The 19,769-nt window shown below is 38.6% G+C and overlaps 1 protein-coding gene across 3 annotated transcripts in view; it reads left to right on the top strand.

Moving 5' to 3' along the window:
- Positions 1-18,853, top strand: part of fbxw2 (F-box and WD repeat domain containing 2) — a 56,402-nt gene extending 37,549 nt beyond the window's left edge. For all 3 annotated transcript variants that reach the window (XM_072371916.1, XM_072371914.1, XM_072371915.1), the window contains exons 5-8: positions 8,001-8,134; positions 8,221-8,307; positions 8,465-8,634; positions 16,433-18,853. In XM_072371916.1, coding sequence (XP_072228017.1) covers positions 8,001-8,134; positions 8,221-8,307; positions 8,465-8,634; positions 16,433-16,721 — 680 coding nt within the window. In that variant the 3' untranslated portion in view covers positions 16,722-18,853. The remainder of the gene's footprint in view (positions 1-8,000; positions 8,135-8,220; positions 8,308-8,464; positions 8,635-16,432) is intronic.
- The last annotated feature ends 916 nt before the right edge of the window (positions 18,854-19,769 follow it).

The following is a 19,769-nucleotide window of genomic DNA, read 5'->3' as shown; positions in this document are numbered from 1 at the left end:
ACCTATATCCAATCTCCCTTTTTTGTCTTTTGCAGTTCAACTTTGTGATCATTTACATAGAAATAATCTGTTTGAAGAGTTTCAGTCAGGATTCAGTGTTATTGGGATTAAAGGAACTGCATTAGGCTGGTTTAAGTCATATTTATCTGATAGATTCCAGTTTGTTCTTGTAAATGAAGAATCTTCCTCACACATTGGAGTAAGTCATGGAGTTCCTCAGGGTTCTGTGCTTGGACCGATTCTTTTTACTTTATACATGCTTCCATTAGGTAACATTATCAGACAGCATGGCATAAATGTCCATTGTTATGCTGATGATACTCAGCTGTACTTATCTATGAAACCAACAGGTTGGTCAGACTACAAGCCTGTCTTAAAGACATAAAGACCTGGATGACTCAGAACTGTCTGCTTTTAAATTCAGACAAAACTGAAGTTGTTCTCTTTGGACCTGAGCGCTTCAGGGAGAAATTGTCTAGTTATATAGTTACTCTAGATGGTATTTCCTTGGCTTCTAGTTCTACAGTGAGGAACCTTGGAGTTATTTTTTACCAGAATTTATCATTTGACGCACATATAAAACTGGTTTCTAGGACTGCCTTCTTTCACCTTCGTAATATTGCTAAAATCAGGAACATCCTGTCTCAGGGTGATGCAGAGAAACTAGTTCATGCATTTGTTACTTCAAGATTGGACTACTGTAATTCCTTATTATTGGGCTGTCCCACATATTCTCTGAAAGCCTCCAGCTGATCCAAAATGCTGCAGCCAGAGTTCTGATGAGAACTAACAGGAGAGATCATGTTTCTCCAGTTTTAGCTTCTCTTCATTGGCTCCCTGTTAAATTCAGAATAGAATTTAAGATTCTTCTTCTCACATATAAAGCTCTTAATGACCGAGCTCCATCATATCTTAAAGATCTCATTGTAAGATATTTTCCTAACAGAGCATTTCGCTCCCAAACTGCAGGTTTACTTGTTGTTCCCAGAGTTTCTAAAAGTAGAATGGGAGGCAGAGCCTTCAGTTATCAGGCCCCTCTCTTGTGGAATAAGCTGCCAGTAAATGTCCGGGGAGCAGACACCCTTTCCACTTTTAAGATTAGGCTTAAAACTTTCCTTTTTGATAAAGCTTATAGTTAGGGATGGCTCAGGTAATCCTGAAACATCCCATAGTTAAGCTGCTATAGGCTTAGACTGCTGGGGGACCTCATCTGTCACACCTTTCCTCACTTTGCTCTCTTTTTCCCCCTGTTTAATTTCTCAAATGATTTTATGTACATGTGACATTATTGTGGTTATTAACTTGTGTTTCCCTGTTCCAACAGATATCCTTTGAATGGTTTTATGGTGTTTATCCCCCTCTTTTCTGTCTTCTCAAACCCCAGCTGGTCGAGACGGATGGCCACCCTTCCTGAGTCTGGTTCTGCCAGAGGTTTCTTCCTGTTAAAGGGAGTCGTTCCTTTCCACAGTCCCTCAGGCTCAGGACGGGAGATTGGACTGAAGACAAGTTTCGGTGCAATCTGTTAGTTTCCTCAGCTTGGATATTATTTTTTTAATTGGATTATTTTGAAATTAATTAATTGGACTTCATTGGATTATGATTACAATGAACTGAATTTCAATTTGCTTGAATTGGACTATATTATTTAAGTGCCTTGAGATGAAAATTGTTGTAATTTGGCGCTATATGAGTAAAACTGAATTGGAATTGAATTGAATTGAATAGTTAGGTTGAAAAAAGGAGAAAGACTTGAAATTTGCATAAAATGTTAAATATTTTAAAAAGTATAAAAGTAATAGCCGGAATCTCCTGAAGGAGCTGAACATTTTGATATCAAAATAGTGGAAATCGGCTAGACAACATTCTCTCAAGTAGAAACAGCAGTGAGAATGCTAAAAAGTTGAATGGGGATAGCTGAATATGCTAGAAAAAGCTGAACAACTTTTAATTTTAGCAGAAAAACAGTTGCTGTTGTCTTGCTTGATGGAATTTCAAGTTGATATGTCAATAATGTAATTATTTAAACCTATTGGAATATCCTGCAGAAGTCTTAGTTGAAGAATTTGAAAGGTTAAAAACAACAGAAGGATTTAAAGGAGAATTAAAATAAGTGAAAAGTCTTAAAATTTTGCTGAGTTAATCTAAAAGAGTTAAATGGAATGTATATGCCAGCTTAATTGGAACCTTAAATTGAATTTGAAAAATGTATAAGTGACAGCTGAAGATGATTTTAACACAGAGATGAACAGTTCTTATGAAAAAGGTCAAAGGTTAAATGGATCACCAGAACACTGATGTTAAATGGGAAACAGAGAAAGACAGAGAAGAAAGAAAGAAATGGTTTAATTGAAAGCACATGAACAATGGGCTGGAATGAAATGGGCTCACATTTTACTTCAAGGTTGAAGTAATGAAGACACCTGAAGATGCCAAAGTAGCAAAAGAAAAGTTAAATTTTACTAGAAAAGCATTTGCTGAATAAATAAAATCAAAGGTCAAGCAAGTAATTGTAAAATGGCTGCTAAGTTAAACTGTATGAAAGTTAGACGAATTTATTTGAAAAAATGTAGTTGAATATCAGAAAACACTGAAGGTTTTCAGTGGCTCTGCTGGCTCCCCATTCATAAAAACCAAGAATGAGCAAAAATAAAAGTTAAATATTTTAAAAGTATAAAAGTTAGAAACACCAAAAGATATTACATAAATCTTAATGCTTAACAGCATTCTCACAATAATAATTTACCAAAATCAACATTCTATGTTGTATGCAGACAGGATTGTGTTAACATCTTTTTTTTTTTCCAACTTTTTTTCCAACTTTTAGCATGTCTACAATTCTAGTACAGAATCAATCCACTGGGAAGCCCATATTATATTTGAACACAGTTGTGACAGTAAAAATGTTTTGGGGCACACCTTTTGCTCGTTTTTCCCCTTTTAATTTTCTAACACTGACAAAACATTTTTACAAGGATTAAAAAGGCAGCTTACAAGTCAGACTTAATTCATTTCAATTTGATTTATTTAAAATATTCAAAAGCGCCAAATCACAACAAATCTCATCTCAAGGCACTTCAAAGATTCATTCCAATCCAAGCCAATTAGAATCCAATTCATTGTAATCCAATTTTAATCCAATCAATTCCAAATAATCAAATTCCAAATCAGTCAAATTCAAATAAAGCCAATTTAAAAAAAAAAAAAAAAAAAGTTGCCTTGGTAAGGAAACCAACAAATTTCACCGAAACTTTTCTTCGATTCAATTTCTTGTCCTGAGCATACATGAGGTGACTGTGGAAAGAAAAAAAATCCTCCTTTTTAACAGGAAGAAACTTCTGGCAGAATCATACTAGGAAAGGGCAGCCATTTGTCCTGACTGCTGGGGGTTACAACTACCATAACACTAAGCCAGGGGCACCTGCTGAGAAAGAGAAATACAAGTTTATAAGTTATTAAGCTTTCTAAGCTAAATAAGTATTCTGTTTTAAGAAACTCTGGGAACCACAAGTAAACCTGTAGTCTGAGAGCAAAGTGCACTGTTTGTAAAATATCGCATTATGAGATCTTTGAGGTATGACGGAGATCGTTTGGGTCATTAAAAGCTTTATATGTGATAAGAAGAATTTTATATTCTATTCAGATTTTAAAGCTAAACTGTTTTTACATGCAAGCCAAAGGATAGATTCTGATTTAAAAATAAATAAAAAATACTAACTCTGTTTAACTAGAAGCCAAGGAAATGCTATCCAGTTTAAGTCAGTAAGACAGTTTCATCCTGTAGCACTCAGGTAAAGCGACAACAACTTCAGTTTGAATTTAGAAGCAGAAAATGTAGTCGTCCAGGTCTTTATGTCTTTGAGATATGCTTGTAGTCTGACCAACTGATTGGTTTAATCTGGTTTCATAGATAAGTATAACTAAATATCAACAGCATGGCAATGGAAAGAAGATTCCTTGTTTATATGAACAAATATATAAAATACTTTTAAAGCTGCTGTACATGATGATACATCAGTGATAATAGTGGGAAGGATTCCATGAATTTTCTCTCTGATAGAATTCTTTTTTTTTAGTGAAGAAGCTCATGAAGTCATCACTGCTGAGAGTTAAATGAATACATGGTTCAACAGAGCTCGGACTCTTTGTCAGCCTGGCAACAGTGCTGAAAAGAAACCTGGGGTTGTTCTTATTGTCTTCTATCAGTGATGAATAGTAAGCTGTTCTAACTTTGGGAAGAGCTTTCTTACATGTTATTAAACTACTATTAAACGACTTTCTTAGTCTGCTTTGAAGCACATAGCTGTCAATTATACCAAGGAGCGTCTTCTGACTGATTACCTTCCTTTTCAGAGGGGCAACATTGTCCAGTGTTATACGCACTGAAATTGTAGTGCTGTTAACAAGACAGTAGAGTTGTGCTGGAGTAAAGTTTAGATAGTTGCCCTTTGTTGTTTTTGCACATGGCATTGAAGAAAATTATAATGGAATTTATTCTTTAAATTTGGTTACAGAATTCTCTGATAGATCCATTAATCCATTTCCTATAGCCGCTTAATCCAATTTAGGTTGCAGCAGGGCTGGAGCCTATCCCAGCTGTCACTGGGCGAGAGGCAGGGTACTCCAGTCCATCACAGGGCCACACCTAGACAAACGAGACACAACCATGCACGCTCACACTCACTAAGTACTAGGGACAATTTAGTCAATTTAGTGAGTATTTTTGGATGGTGGAAGGAAGCCGGAGTACCTAGAGAGAACCTAAGCATACACAGGATCTATTCACCAGCCGGGATTCGAACTTGGAACCCTCTTGCTATGATGCGACGGTGTTAACCACCACTGTGCAGCCCTCTATTAGATGTCTCCTGTATATAAATTACTTCCCAGATGTTGTGTGTCAAGTGATGTAAATTTCAAAGTTATCAAAAAATGGTCAGATGAGACAGGTTTATGAGGAAATACAGTTCATTCAAGACCAAGGGTTATAAAGGTCTGTGAACACTTTGAGAAAATCCAATTGAATCTGATATAGATCTAAAGTCAATATAGTTAAGCTGTTGTTTTGAACATCTGCATAAATGTTAGCGTCACCCACTACAATGACTTTATCTATATTCAGCACTAACGGAGCTTAAGAATTTGAGAATCGGACAGAAACTTAGAATAAAGGCCAGGTGGACGATACACAACAAGAAATAAGAGGTCTTTATGATTTCCGCTTTGAGTGAGAAAAACTGAGTCAGATTTAAAAGAGCTAAAACTAATCTTGGGTCTAGGACTGATTAGTAACCCTGATCTGAAGATAGCTGCCACTCCTCCTCCTCTGCCTGTGGTTCGAGGAACGTGAACATTTAAATAGTCAGAGGGAGTTGATTCACTAATGCTAACATGATCCTCCTGCTGCAGCCAGGTTTCTGTAAGACAAAATATATCAATATGATGATCACAAATCAAATCATTCACTAACAGAGACTTCGAAGGGAGAGATCTAATATTCAGCAAACCACATTTAATAGTTTGATGATTTTCTTCGTTTACATTTTTTGTCTTAATTTTTTTTTAGGTTTTCAAGATTTGCTCCTCTTGTGTTGGTTGATTTATTGAATTTGAGTGGTTTGAGAGCAGACTGTCATTATGAGGTTGTTGGAGGCTAGCAGCAATAAAATTCAATTCAGTTTTATTTATATAGCGCGAAATTAAAACAAATTTCATCTCAAGGCACTTCAAAGATACAATCCAATTCAAACCATCCATCCATCCATCCATTTCCTATACCGTCAATCCGTCAGTCGGTTAGTGGGGGGGCTGGAGCCTATCTCAGCAGTCATTGGGCGAAAGGCGGGGTACACCCTGGACAGGTCGCCAGTCCATCACAGCAATTCAAACCAGTGAAATCCAATTAATTAAATTCCAGATTAGTCTAATTCATACACACAAAGCATCCATCCATCCATCCATCCATCCATCATCTGCAGCTTATCCGGGGGTCGGGTCGCGGGGGCAGCAGCTTGAGCAGAGAAACCCAGACGTCTCTGTCCCCGGCCACTTCCTCCAGCTCCTCCGGGGGGACCCAGAGGCATTCCCAGGCCAGCCAAGAGACATAGTCTCTCCAACGTGTCCTGGGTCTTCCCCGGGTCTCCTCCCAGTGGGACGGGCCCGGAACACCTCCCCAGGGAGGCGTCCAGGGGGCATCCTAACCAGATGCCACCTCATCTGACTCCTCTCAATGCGGAGGAGCAGCGGTTCTACTCCGAGCCCCTCCCGGATGACTGAGCTTCTCACCCTATCTCTAAGGGAGGCCCAGACACCCTGCGGAGGAAACCCATTTCGGCCGCTTGTATTCGCGATCTCGTTCTTTCGGTCTCTACCCACAACTCGTGACCATAGGTGAGGATGGGAACGTAGACTGACCAGTAAATAGAGAGCTTCACCTTCTGGCTCAGCTCCTTCTTCACAACGACGGGTCGGTGCAGCAACACTGCAGACGCTGCACCGATCCGCCGTCAATCTCACGCTCCATTCGTCCCTCACTCGTGAACAAGACCCCGAGATACTTGAACTCCTCCACTTGGGGAAGGATCTCATTCCCGACCCGGAGAGAGCATTCCACCCTTTTCCGGCTGAGAACCATAGTCTCGGATTTGGAGGTGCTGATTCTCATACAAACATACAAAGCAAATTTTTAAAAAAAGTAACCGAGCAAAGGAAACCAACGGAAACTAAAACTTCTATTTGAGCTAATCTCACATCCTGGGCATGCATGAGGTGACTGTGCAAAGAAAAAGCTTCCTTTTAACAGGAAGAAACCTCTGGTAGCACCAGACTCAGGAAGGGTGGCCATCCACCTCAACCAGCTGGGGTTTGAGAAGACAGAAAAGAGGGGACAACAAACACCATAACACCAGGCTAGGGATACCTGCTGAGAAAGAGAAACACAAGTTAATGTCCATAGAGAGAACAGAGAACAGAGTGAAGAAAGGTGTATCATGTCCCCCAGCAATTCAGGCCTATAGCAGCATAACTATCAGTCACCCCTAAATAAAAGCTTTGTCAAAAAGGAATTTTTTAAGCCTAATCTTAAAGTTAGAGAGGGTGTCTGCTTAGGTTATTACAGTTTTTAAGATGTAAGGCAGAACAATTATGTTTTTTTAAAGATGATCCTTTTTCATTGTTGTTTAATGCAAGCAAAATTGAAATTCAGTTAATCACTGATGACTAATCTACATATGCAAAAACAAATTGCCTCCAACTTTAAGATGTGATTGAAATTGGTAGCTTTGCCATACTAGCTATTTGCAACATCTAAAACCTGCCGGACAGCGGCCCTCAAGGACCGGAATTTGACATCTCTGTTTTAATGTGTTACTGAACAATATTTAGTGACCTAAATAATAGCACCACCTGCAGGCAGACTTATGTCGTTTTTTTGTGCCAAATTAGACCTATTTCCACTAAGATCTGGCTCTTGAGTGTAATGGGATAGAGGGAATGTTTCAAATCGGGACTCAGACTTCGGCAGTAGATGTTTTTATTCGGCTCCAGCTCAGCTTCAATTTCACTAAGGATGCTATGGTCTTGTCGGGGCAACAAAAATGGGCATAGTTCACCTTTACTTCTCAGAAATGAATGGTCGTCTCACGTGGAGGCTCTGAACCCGACTGCAACAACCTGCAGACAAAAATAAATTAGAACTTATTTTCTTTTACCCGTAGGCAAGACAACTTGTAGCTTATTCTCTGCCCTTCTGTGTGATGTTGATGTCGGCGTTCCAGTCAAAAGTTGTAAACCAGCCAGATTATCTCAAAGTCATGATTACCAGAAATACAGCCTTCAGCATACAGAGTAATGCAATCCCCTCATTTTGTTTTGGGACAACTCTAGAATTGCAAGATGTGTGACATCTGAACATGTTATTACTTTTCCTTTTTTCAGGCTAAATTTGATGATATAGATACTGGGTACACTAATATAGTTGTGTGTGGGTGTGTGTATTTGTTCAGTCTTCAGTGTGGACTACAATGATGGACTGGATGTGCTGGTCAGTGGCTCCGCAGACTTCTCAGTAAAGATCTGGTCTTTGTCTGCTGGTGCCTGTCTCAACACTCTGACCGGACACACTGAGTGGGTCACAAAGGTCAGCTCAATTCAACAGAATGAATCTTTTTGACTGTCTCTCTGGCACTCTCCGAATTTGCTACCCCTTGTGTTGTTTCTCATTAGGTGATACTACAGAAGAGTGAAGTAGAATCGATGGTACACAGTCCTGGTGATCATATTCTCCTAAGTGCTGATAAGTATGAAATAAAGGTAACCTTTCTCTCCCCACTGTATGTTAAGTGTTGGATTGGAAGATAAGAAGATCTGTTCAATCACCGTTAAAGTTTAACTTGTTGGTGTTTTCATGTGTGACCTGCTATGTCTGAATGGTCTGAAAGATGGAACAAATATTGTGCTCTCTTTGCAGATATGGCCTTTAGGCAGAGAAATCAACTGTAGGTGTTTGAAGACACTGTCAGTATCAGAGAACCGCAGCATCAGCCTTCAGCCTCGCCTGCAGTTTGATGGACGGTACATTGTGTGCAGCTCTGACCTTGGGGTGTATCAGTGGGACTTTGCCAGTTTTGAGATTCTCAGGTAAAGCAGTATACTTATCTGTTTTTTTTTTTGTTTTTTTACATGGAAAGCAGTAAAAAATTACTAATCATAATTCCCAGTACAAAAACATTTATTAAACACCTGCTGTTTTAAGGTGTCCTTAAATGATGATGATGATAATGATGAATAACAACACTATATTTTGTTTATATTTAGCTTTCTGAGTACTTAAGATAGCTTACATATGCTGATAAGCCATAACATTATGATCACCTACCTAATATAGAGTGAGCTCTCCTCATCCTACCAGAAGAGCCCTGACCAGTCAAGGCGTGGTTAAAGAACATTTGAAGGTGTCCTAGAGTGTCTTGAACCTTAGCAAAGAATCCTTTGGGACCTGTGGGTTGTGGGGAGGGTCTTTGTGTATTGGGCTTGCTTTCCACAGATGCTATTGGATGATATTGGGCGGCCGTGGTTAGAGTGGGTCGTCCAGAAAATTGGTGTCAAAGTGAAATCAATGTCAGAGGATCCAGGCTTTCCCAGCAGAACACTGCATTGGATCAAGATGAGAAATGTTGCTCACTTTACACAAAGTGTTTTACACAAACAGTTTCAGTAACATGTTATTACACACAAGGGGTCAATTGTTAGGAAAGTTTTAAATCGTAATATATGAATAGCATAAGTAATTTATTCAATTTCTACTTATGGAAGTAATTCGTATTTAATGTGAATGTTAACCCCTTAAGCACCACTGTTGCAGAACTGGAACAAGCCACCACACTGAATAAAACGGGTTGAAAGTTGCACATAACACATAAGACTTTGTTTCCCCTCACTACCACTAGATGGCAGACATGTATTAGTTGAATCATACCCCCAAATTTGTTAATGAATGTAGTAAATGAATGAGGTTGTGAAAGTAATAAAACACAGTCTCAATGATGCCAGCGTGGATGTAGATTGGGTGGTCTGAATTGTGCCGCAAGAGTATCAATAGTCATGACAACTGGGTTTTTGTAAACACTGATTAAGTGTACATTGATGTATTAGACTCTCTGATGAGCCTGTTGGCTATTGAGGGGACGGACATTTGACATATGCTGAGCCCTCAAATTTTCGTTCCTCTTACTAACTGATGACCTCTGGGCACTGAGAACAAATGAAACTAACTGATATAAACACCAGTTATTGACCACTTAATACTGAAGCCAAAATCAAGATCTGATTGAAAGACTTTTTACTAATTCCTACTGACATTCCTTTTACTGATATTTTTTTTGTTGTTGTTGTTGTTTTTATGTGGATAAAATGATGAAGATTATAACTTTTAAATGTGTACATGAATTGAGAAAAGAATCACAAAAAGACACTAAATGTGTTAAAAATCAAGTGTTCACTTGAAGTTGTGTAGTCAAAGGTGCTTCTACTCAGTGATGTCATCACCTGCAACTTAGGTCATTCAATTTATTAACTTCATAAACTTTGGGGTACACTCACTATTTTTCTCATTTACAGTATCCTTTTATGTCTAACCACTATTAAGCTATAGCCTCTTAAAATCTTGTTGTCAAAATGTAAGTATTTCTTCAAAAAGACTCCAAAGTGTAGTAAGATAGATTGTTATTTGTTACAGGTGTAAGGGGATTAAGAAAAAGTTTTGATTGGAAGACAAAAAATTATACAATTGGAAAAAGTACTGAAGAAGAATCTAAACGATTGTCATAGACAGTGTAACTAAATTTCATATTTAAGAACACCATAATGACCTGCAAATATTAGAGGTGTTTGGCCAGGAATATTTTTGCTTTTATTTATGCATATGCATGCTTATCATGGCTGTCGCAAAGTACTCTGCAAAGGGTGCTCGTTCTCTGACATTAATCATTGGATTATGATTGTATTGCAGTGAACTGGCTTGAATTGGACCGTATCTTTGTGCCTTGAGGAGACATTTGTTGTGATTTGGTAATGTAAATAAAACTAAATTTAACTGAATTGAATTAACGCTATGCGTTTCCAAGCTTAAATATGTAGAGGAACATAGGAATTCCCTTATTATTTATTGGTTTCAAATAACATACAGCCATCTTAAATATACAAAGTACAATGTGTGATTGACTAACCTTACGATTATACGTACTCTATTATGTTTCCACGCAAGTCCACAAATTGCATTAGAAGCGAGGCAAGAACAGAATGTAAATGGTTAACTTAGCATGTCACACACAACCTCTTCTTATTTGACAAATCTTGATTCTCCAAAACAAATAACAGTAACACTCTTTACAACAACATGGCAATGTGGAGTAGAATAGAAGTCTTTCATGTCATTGCACATGTCTATACAACAAAATTCTCTTTGACAGCAGTCCTATACTTACCAGCATATCTAATCAATATTACCATAAATATTGCATTTGTAAACACCACGGAATAAAAAGTATAAAGGATAAAAAGTAAGGAATTAAAAAAGAGGACAAAAGTGCTAAATAAAAAAAGGTCCAGCTCAGGCTTTCAGTAGCGCTTTCCCTGCCCTGGGGAAGAAATGGTTTTCAGTCTTCCTGTGTCCATACCCTCGTGACCTTGAGCACGCCAGAGTGGAGGGTGTCATAAGGACCTTGTCCAGAGTGTGTGCAGTCATACCTAATCTTTTCAGCTCTGGATGTGTTCCAGGGGTGGAAGTGGCACAGATGATCTTTTGTGTTGACTTGCTGACCCGCTGCTGGTCCTTCCTCTCCTGAGGTGCAGCTGAAGAACCACACTGTGCATCCATAGGTCTGGACACTTTCTATGGTGCACTGGTAGAAGTTGGTAAGGAGTTTCTGTGGGAGCCCAGTTTTTCTGAGGGTCTGCAGGAAGAAGAGTCTCTCCTGGGCTTTCTTTACCAGCTCCTTGGTGTTCAGTCCCCACGTCAGTTCCTCTGAGAGATGAACACCAAGGTACTCGAAACTCTCCACCTGTTCCACTTCTTCTCCAGTGACTACCAAAGTGGCCTGTGTTGTGCCCTTGTGTTTTCTGAAGTCATTGACAAGCTCCTTTGTCTTGTTGGTGTTGAGGAGCAAGTCGTTGTTCTGACACCAGGATTTGAGGGCTTGGATCTCCTCTCTGTAGGCTGCCTCATCGTTATCATCCCCACAACGGCTGTGTCACCTGTAAACTTGTACATGTAATTTGCGTTATGAATAGGAGTGCAGTTGTGTGAAAAGTGAATGTAAGAGTGTACTGAGTTCACAGCCTTGGAGGGTGCCAGTGTTCAAGATGGTGTTTGTGGAGATGAGGTGTCCAAGTCTCACATGTTGTGATCTGTTACAGAGGAAGGCCATAATCCAACCACAGAGATGGTGGTCGAGGCTCAGTAACAGCAGCTTGTTTACCAGCTTACCTGGGTTGAGGCAGAGCTGAAGTCAACAAACAGCATCCTCACGTAGGTGGCCTCCTTCAGTGACCTGTTGAATATGTCAGTGAAGAGAGTCGGAAGTTGGTGTCACATGCCTTTAGGGCACCCCTGGGACCCCATCCGGACCAGTAGCTGTTCTTGTAGTTGATCTTAAGCAGAGCCTGCTCAACCTGGTATTGGGCCAATGCCATCAGTTGCCTCTGTTCCTGGGGGGAGTTGGTGATGTGTGAAGGGTGTTGACTGTGGGTGAGGGGTGTGGGAGTTGGCACTCTCACACTGCTGTTGTTGCTATCAAACCGAGAGGAGAACGTGTTCAGCTGATCAGGGAGGAAAGGGTCGACTATGGTGGGTAGACAGGGGTTTGGTTTGTAATTGTTCTGATCCCCTGCCACTTGTTATTGTCCTTTTAAATGCTGTTCAATTTGCATTTTCTATTTCTGAATGGCAGCTGTAATCCCTCTTTTCAGATCCGCTCTGGATCTGCTGTAGGCCTCCCTGTCATCTGACCACAGTCCTGTGCTTTATATGTTAAGTGTGTTTTTATCATTATTATTTTATTACGACTGGTATTTATTGATGACTCTTTGTCAAAAAATTATTTTAGCCACTTTGGGGCAGACAAATCAAATTTTCTATCTCATCTAACTTGATGAGCATAATCTTTAAATCAGGTTGGTTATAATCCCCTACTACAACATGAACAGTTTTTACTTATGCTAGCTTAAGCAAGCCCAGGTTTTTACTTATGGTAAAAAACCACAAGTTATCACATTTGTCTTTGAAACCTCTTCATTTTATTGACACCTTCAGCAGCACGTCACACAGCAGCATACAAGGACTCTCAAAGACAATAGATTGTTGAACCCTTGTGCAAATAACATTTGTATGGCAGCAGTATGTGGACAAAAACACCCTTGACTTGGTCCCTTCATGGCTGCGCCTTGCACAAACATCTTCTGTTGTTTGCTTTACCAGAGAACCTCCTGACCTCAGTCTCGATAGACAGTATATGGTGTGGATATAATATGGATTCACTCCCACATATCTCCCCTGAAATCACTAATCACTATTTAAAAGTAAATTCATAAATAATTAATATTAACTACTACCATACATACTATATACATGAGACATCACTATAAAGAAAATACCAAACAAATAAAACGTCACTAAAAACCTAATAAATAAAAACTGCTAAAACTTAATAAATAAAATATTGATAAAAATTTAATCAATTAACCATTACCATCATATTTGTCCACATTTCACAGCATATAGGAGCAAAAAATCCATACGGCTGCTTCTGTTTGTAACTATTAACTATATTGACGGGAAAATTCTCCTGTGGTCCCCTCCCCCAGGGTGGCAACCTCTAAACAAAAAGCTCAATTTTTGCTAATTGCTATATAAAGTACAAACATATGTGAACTAACACATCAAATTAAAAAGCAGATGAAACAAAAAATTAAAACAAACTATTAAGAATAACAGTAAACAACCATACAATACATTTAACCATTACATGTGTATGTCAGTCCATGTTTATATGAATATATGAGCTCACTGAGATATGATAATGAGTGACAAAATGAAGTGTCATGAACTGAAGTAAATTCATCAAATTAGCTTTTCATTCAGTTGGGGTGAAGTGCGTAGATTCTCCATCCACCCCTTTGGGGCCTCATCGTGCACATATGGATTAAGATCGTTTGGTGAGTCCACCATTATCTTGATGTGACAAGACCCACCTTCCAGAACTTCAAATGTATACCTGACCATCCCCTGGTTTTGAGTCATGTTCTCAGGTTTGTTTTTTAATTGTTAATTTCCCCCCACGGGGGATGAATACAGTATTTTCTATTCTATTCTATCCTATCCTATGTTGCGACTCTGCTGCTCATTCACTCTGGTAAGGACGTCCATCATACTCAAAGTTGTGGTCCACGTCGTCAAAATCTGATAAATATCCTGCCATGTTGCACAAAACTATCAGCAGCAAACTCTGTGAAGTTAGCCGACTGTCACAGAGCACGGAGTGAATAAGCTGTGCTGCAGCGGCGGGCGTCGATGATGTCATCCCTGTAGACGAGTGTGTAGAAAGCCCTCTATATGCCCCCGACAGTCGCCAATAACAACAACGAGTGATTTAAGAGAATTTGTGCTTTCACCAATATTTAAATTTGAAGTTTTCTTTCGGGTACAAACAGAATTTTCGAGTGAACCAAACCTGTCGTAGGAGTTTCGTAAAATAGTCCACTGTTATTCGAATCAAGTTTGCTTGACAAATGGATTGTAATTGAATTATTTTGAAGCGATCATAGATAAATATATACATTATACCCCATAATTAAGTTGAAGTTATTCTGTTTGACTTAAATTATGCACTAATTGAAGGTTAATTTGACTCTGTATATAACAAAGTCAATGGGAAGTGTAACCAGTGGCTGACTTGCTACTTTTGGATGCCTTCTCATGCAGCACCAGCTCTCTCATAGCTCCTTACCATGTCACTTGAGCTTTCCCTGCTCTTTGGGGGCTCTGCTGACTCTTGAGCGCTGTATTGGCTTCTCTTTTTCACTTTAACTATTGTCTTGATGTCTGTCACCACCTGCATGTCAGCAATGGTACTGGCATCCTTCCTGCCATTTCCACATTTGGTGTTGGAAGTAACAATAGCAGCAAAATAATATTTAGTGAGTTTAGGACATTTTGGTGAACCTGCCTGACTGCTTTTTTTTATTTTTTATCCATTACTTTTTCCCACTCTGGTCTTGAGTATCTGAGTGATTGACAGGCACGGGAAAAGGCCATGGACAAATTCAACTGGACCATATTAAATTGGCGATTTGCTAGACACGCATGAGACTTTGCAGTCATGAAAAACACCCCCTTCCCAAAACCCACCCACCTACCTAACCTTGTGCAGTAATCACACAGCTTGATCAGGTCACAAACCAACAGATTTTAAACTGAATATTTTTTTCTTCCTTGTTAACCCTAGTTACTTTACTGGCCTAATAGTCTATGAGCCCACCGGGAAAACGTCCGATACTATTCAATTCAATTCAATTCAATTTTATTTATATAGCGCCAGATTACAACAATTGTCATCTCAAGGTACTTAAGTAATATAGTCCAATTCAATTCATTGTAATCATAATCCAATTAATTCATATAGAGCCAATTCAAAAAATAATATCCTAGCTAAGGAAACCAACAGATTGCACCGAAACTTGTCTTCAGTCCAATCTCCTGTCCTGAGCCTGAGGGACTGTGGAAAGGAACGACTCCCTTTAACAGGAAGAAACCTCTGGCAGAACCAGAACCAGGAAGAAACCTCTGGCAGAACCAGAACCAGGAAGAAACCTCTGGCAGAACCAGACTCAGGAAGGGTGGCCATCCACCTCGACCAGCTGGGGTTTGAGAAGACAGAAAAGAGGGAAAAGAGGGGGGAAAAACACCATAACGCCATTCAAAGGATACCTGCTGGAACAGGGAAACACAAGTTAATAACCACAATAATGTCACATGTACATAAAATCAATTGTGAAATTAAACAGGGGAAAAAGAGAGCAAAGTGAGGAAAGGTGTGACAGATGAGGTCCCCCAGCAGTCTAAGCCTATAGCAGCTTAACTATGGGATGTTTCAGGATTACCTGAGCCATCCCTAACTATAAGCTTTATCAAAAAGGAAAGTTTTAAGCCTAATCTTAAAAGTGGAAAGGGTGTCTGCTTCCCAGACATTTACTGGCAGCTTATTCCACAAGAGAGGGGCCTGATAACTGAAGGCTCTACCTCCCATTCTACTTTTAGAAACTCTGGGAACAACAAGTAAACCTGCAGTTTGGGAGCGAAGTGCTCTGTTAGGAAAATATCTTACAATTAAATCTTTAAGATATGATGGAGCTCGGTCATTAAGAGCTTTATATGTGAGAAGAAGAATCTTAAATTCTATTCTGAATTTAACAGGGAGCCAATGAAGAGAAGCTAAAACTGGAGAAACATGATCTCTCCTGTTAGTTCTCATCAGAACTCTGGCTGCAGCATTTTGGATCAGCTGGAGGCTTTTCAGAGAATATGTGGGACAGCCCAATAATAAGGAATTACAGTAGTCCAATCTTGAAGTAACAAATGCATGAACTAGTTTCTCTGCATCACCCTGAGACAGGATGTTCCTGATTTTAGCAATATTACGAAGGTGAAAGAAGGCAGTCCTAGAAACCAGTTTTATATGTGCGTCAAATGATAAATTCTGGTCAAAAATAACTCCAAGGTTCCTCACTGTAGAACTAGAAGCCAAGGAAATACCATCTAGAGTAACTATATAACTAGACAAGTACTACTGATGGCCAGTTCGCCTTCGCATGTGGCTATGGACAAGAGAACAGAAGTAAAACTTTGAGCACACTAAAATTCAGTCTGTTTTTCTGTTTCCAGGGTAATAAAACTGCAGGACCCAGCCAACCTGTCCCTTCTAAGCTTTGGTGAGGTTTTTGCACTCCTTCTTGACAACAACTTCCTGTATGTGATGGACCTGAGGACAGAGGCTATTTCTGGCCGTTGGCCTCTACCAGCCTACAGAAAGTCCAAACGAGGATCCAGCTTCCTGGCAGGCGTGACTTCCTGGCTCAATGGCCTGGATGGAGGCAATGACTCCGGACTAGTGTTTGCCACCAGCATGCCTGACCATAGCATTCACTTAGTATTGTGGAAGGAGAATGGGTGAGTAGAAAGGGCTCCAGAAAGCAGACAGTTGGAATATGAACTGCCACCGCATGTGCTCTGGAATATATAACTGCCAGGATAGTACATACATGGACCAAAGCATTTGTTTCCATCAGTTTTTCCCTCGGCATGCAGTCCTCTCCTAAACACAAATATGTTAACATTAAAAATTGTATATGGAAGGCTGACTAAGAACTGGAATGAAATTATTACTGCTCACTCAGTCCTGGGTCGCGTCACCTTCGAAAAACTTCCATGAAGACTAAATAGTGTGACTGACCAAAAAAAAGATTTTTTTTTTCTCCGAAGTTTTCCAAGTTTCCAAAATAACATAACCATCTCTTGTATTAGACTGAAATGTGGAAGACCGAATACTTTGGGCAGTTTTGCTCTTTGGTCAGTTTGGCATTTTGTAGAGATGTTTGTCATTGACCTTAATCAATAGTCTAGCAGTCAAGTACTATCTATGGTGGACCTTTTCTTGTGACAATAAGATTATGTCACATCTAATGCCATGCTGGTCACTGAGCAAACTCACAGAAACAATTGTTTCTTTGAGGAAAAGCAAGGTTGCCTTAAACAGTCGCTGTTGATGAAGGAGAATCTTTTAAGTCTTTTTGATTTAAGATGGTTATGTCGGAGAAGATCTTTCCGAGGGTTTTCACAGCTTTTTTTTTTTTTTTTGCAGTTTTCACCAAGGAAGAAAGCTATATGCTGTATTTTCAGTTGAGAAATTTTGTACATTGTTGTTTACCATGTAAAACATTGGTAGGTTTCTGAAAATGCTTTTCTCATGGATGTCTGGTTAAAATGTCAGCTTGAGAAATGTGATGTGCCTTTTAATTTAATATGACTAGAATACATGACTAAGTATGCCACACTGCAGTAAGGCAATGAGTGCATTGTAAATCACTTTAAACTGTTTTTTAACATAAATTTACTGTGCTCTAAAATTTTAAGATGTCTAAAATGTTATAGCCGTATTCCTGACACAACTTGCTCAGTGTACTGCTTTTATTAATCTTGACTAATTAAACGTCAGGTTTATTTTTAAAGGCCACAATATGTTGCACAGTTAAGGAAGTGATTGAGAATTAATTTGGTTGTATGCAAAATTACAATTTTAGATTTAAATAAAACTTTGAACTGATAGTTTTCTTGCCATAAAAAAATAATCTATGTGAAATGTGCCTCACTCTGTGCAAAATGTCAGTTTAACATCTGATGAAAGATTATCCAGGATTTTCATTGATGTTTCTTTGTACATTGATCACCACTCATCACTATGTATTCATATTATTTAGTCCTCATTTATAACACACAACTTGATCGTGTACAGACCAACATGCTCCTGACTTGGATAAGCAGATGTATGAATTGTTCTTAATTTAGGATTTTCAAATCTAATTAAAACACCACCAATATATTGCATTCTAGCCATGGTCTGACCATTGTCTCTAATAATATCCTCCTCACTGCAGTACTCAGTTCAGTTAAAAATACAATACAACTTGTATATAAAATTATATAAAACATAAATTGAAATAGCAAGGAATGGGACAAAGATTTTAATAATGTATAAGGCTGAAACTGATTGTATTAAAGAACTGCAAAATGTTTATTTTCTTTTCAAATACTTCGGCTGCACCATGTCAGCTTTAGTCATCTGTATGGAAGTAAATCTGTGTCATCGGATTTTGAAAAAAAATAGTGATTGAATTTCTAGCACTGAATATTATATATATCGGAATGTTTTTCAACATTAAAATATTCGACTGCAAAAATTTCAACCTCAAAAAATTCAACTGCAAATAATTCAACTGCAACATCCAGGGAACCCAAGGAATTACTGAATCTTACAGACAAAAACCACACTGATGGCATAAAGAAGAGTTAAAACAGTCTGTTAATGTACAAATGTCAGCTGTCTATTACTGAATCTTACAGACACAAACCACACTGATGGCATAAAGAAGAGTTAAAACAGTCTGTTAATGTACAAATGTCAGCTGTCTCTTACTGAATCTTACAGACAAAAACCACACTGATGGCATAAAGAAGAGTTAAAACAGTCTGTTAATGTACAAATGTCAGCTGTCTGTTACTGAATCTTACAGACACAAACCACACTGATGGCATAAAGAAGAGTTAAAACAGTCTGTTAATGTACAAATGTCAGCTGTCTCTTACTGAATCTTACAGACAAAAACCACACTGATGACATAAAGAAGAGTTAAAACAGTCTGTTAATGTACAAATGTCAGCTGTCTCTTACTGAATCTTACAGACAAAAACCACACTGATGGCATAAAGAGGAGTTAAAACAGTCTGTTAATGTACAAATGACAGTTGTCTATTACTGAATCTTACAGACACAAACCACACTGATGGCATAAAGAAGAGTTAAAACAGTCTGTTAATGTACAAATGTCAGCTGTCTATTACTGAATCTTACAGACACAAACCACACTGATGGCATAAAGAAGAGTTAAAACAGTCTGTTAATGTACAAATGTCAGCTGTCTATTACTGAATCTTACAGACAAAAACCACACTGATGGCATAAAGAAGAGTTAAAACAGTCTGTTAATGTACAAATGTCAGCTGTCTATTACTGAATCTTACAGACACAAACCACACTGATGGCATAAAGAAGAGTTAAAACAGTCTGTTAATGTACAAATGTCAGCTGTCTATTACTGAATCTTACAGACACAAACCACACTGATGGCATAAAGAAGAGTTAAAACAGTCTGTTAATGTACAAATGTCAGCTGTCTATTACTGAATCTTACAGACAAAAACCACACTGATGGCATAAAGAAGAGTTAAAACAGTCTGTTAATGTACAAATGTCAGCTGTCTATTACTGAATCTTACAGACAAAAACCACACTGATGGCATAAAGAAGAGTTAAAACAGTCTGTTAATGTACAAATGTCAGCTGTCTATTACTGAATCTTACAGACACAAACCACACTGATGGCATAAAGAAGAGTTAAAACAGTCTATTAATGTACAAATGTCAGCTGTCTATTACTGAATCTTA

Source organism: Leuresthes tenuis, unplaced genomic scaffold (genome assembly GCF_036924035.1).
Source record: "Leuresthes tenuis unplaced genomic scaffold, fLeuTen1.0.hap1 SCAF_19, whole genome shotgun sequence".
Lineage (NCBI taxonomy): Eukaryota > Metazoa > Chordata > Actinopteri > Atheriniformes > Atherinopsidae > Leuresthes > Leuresthes tenuis.
This window is presented reverse-complemented; position numbering and strand designations above follow the sequence as displayed.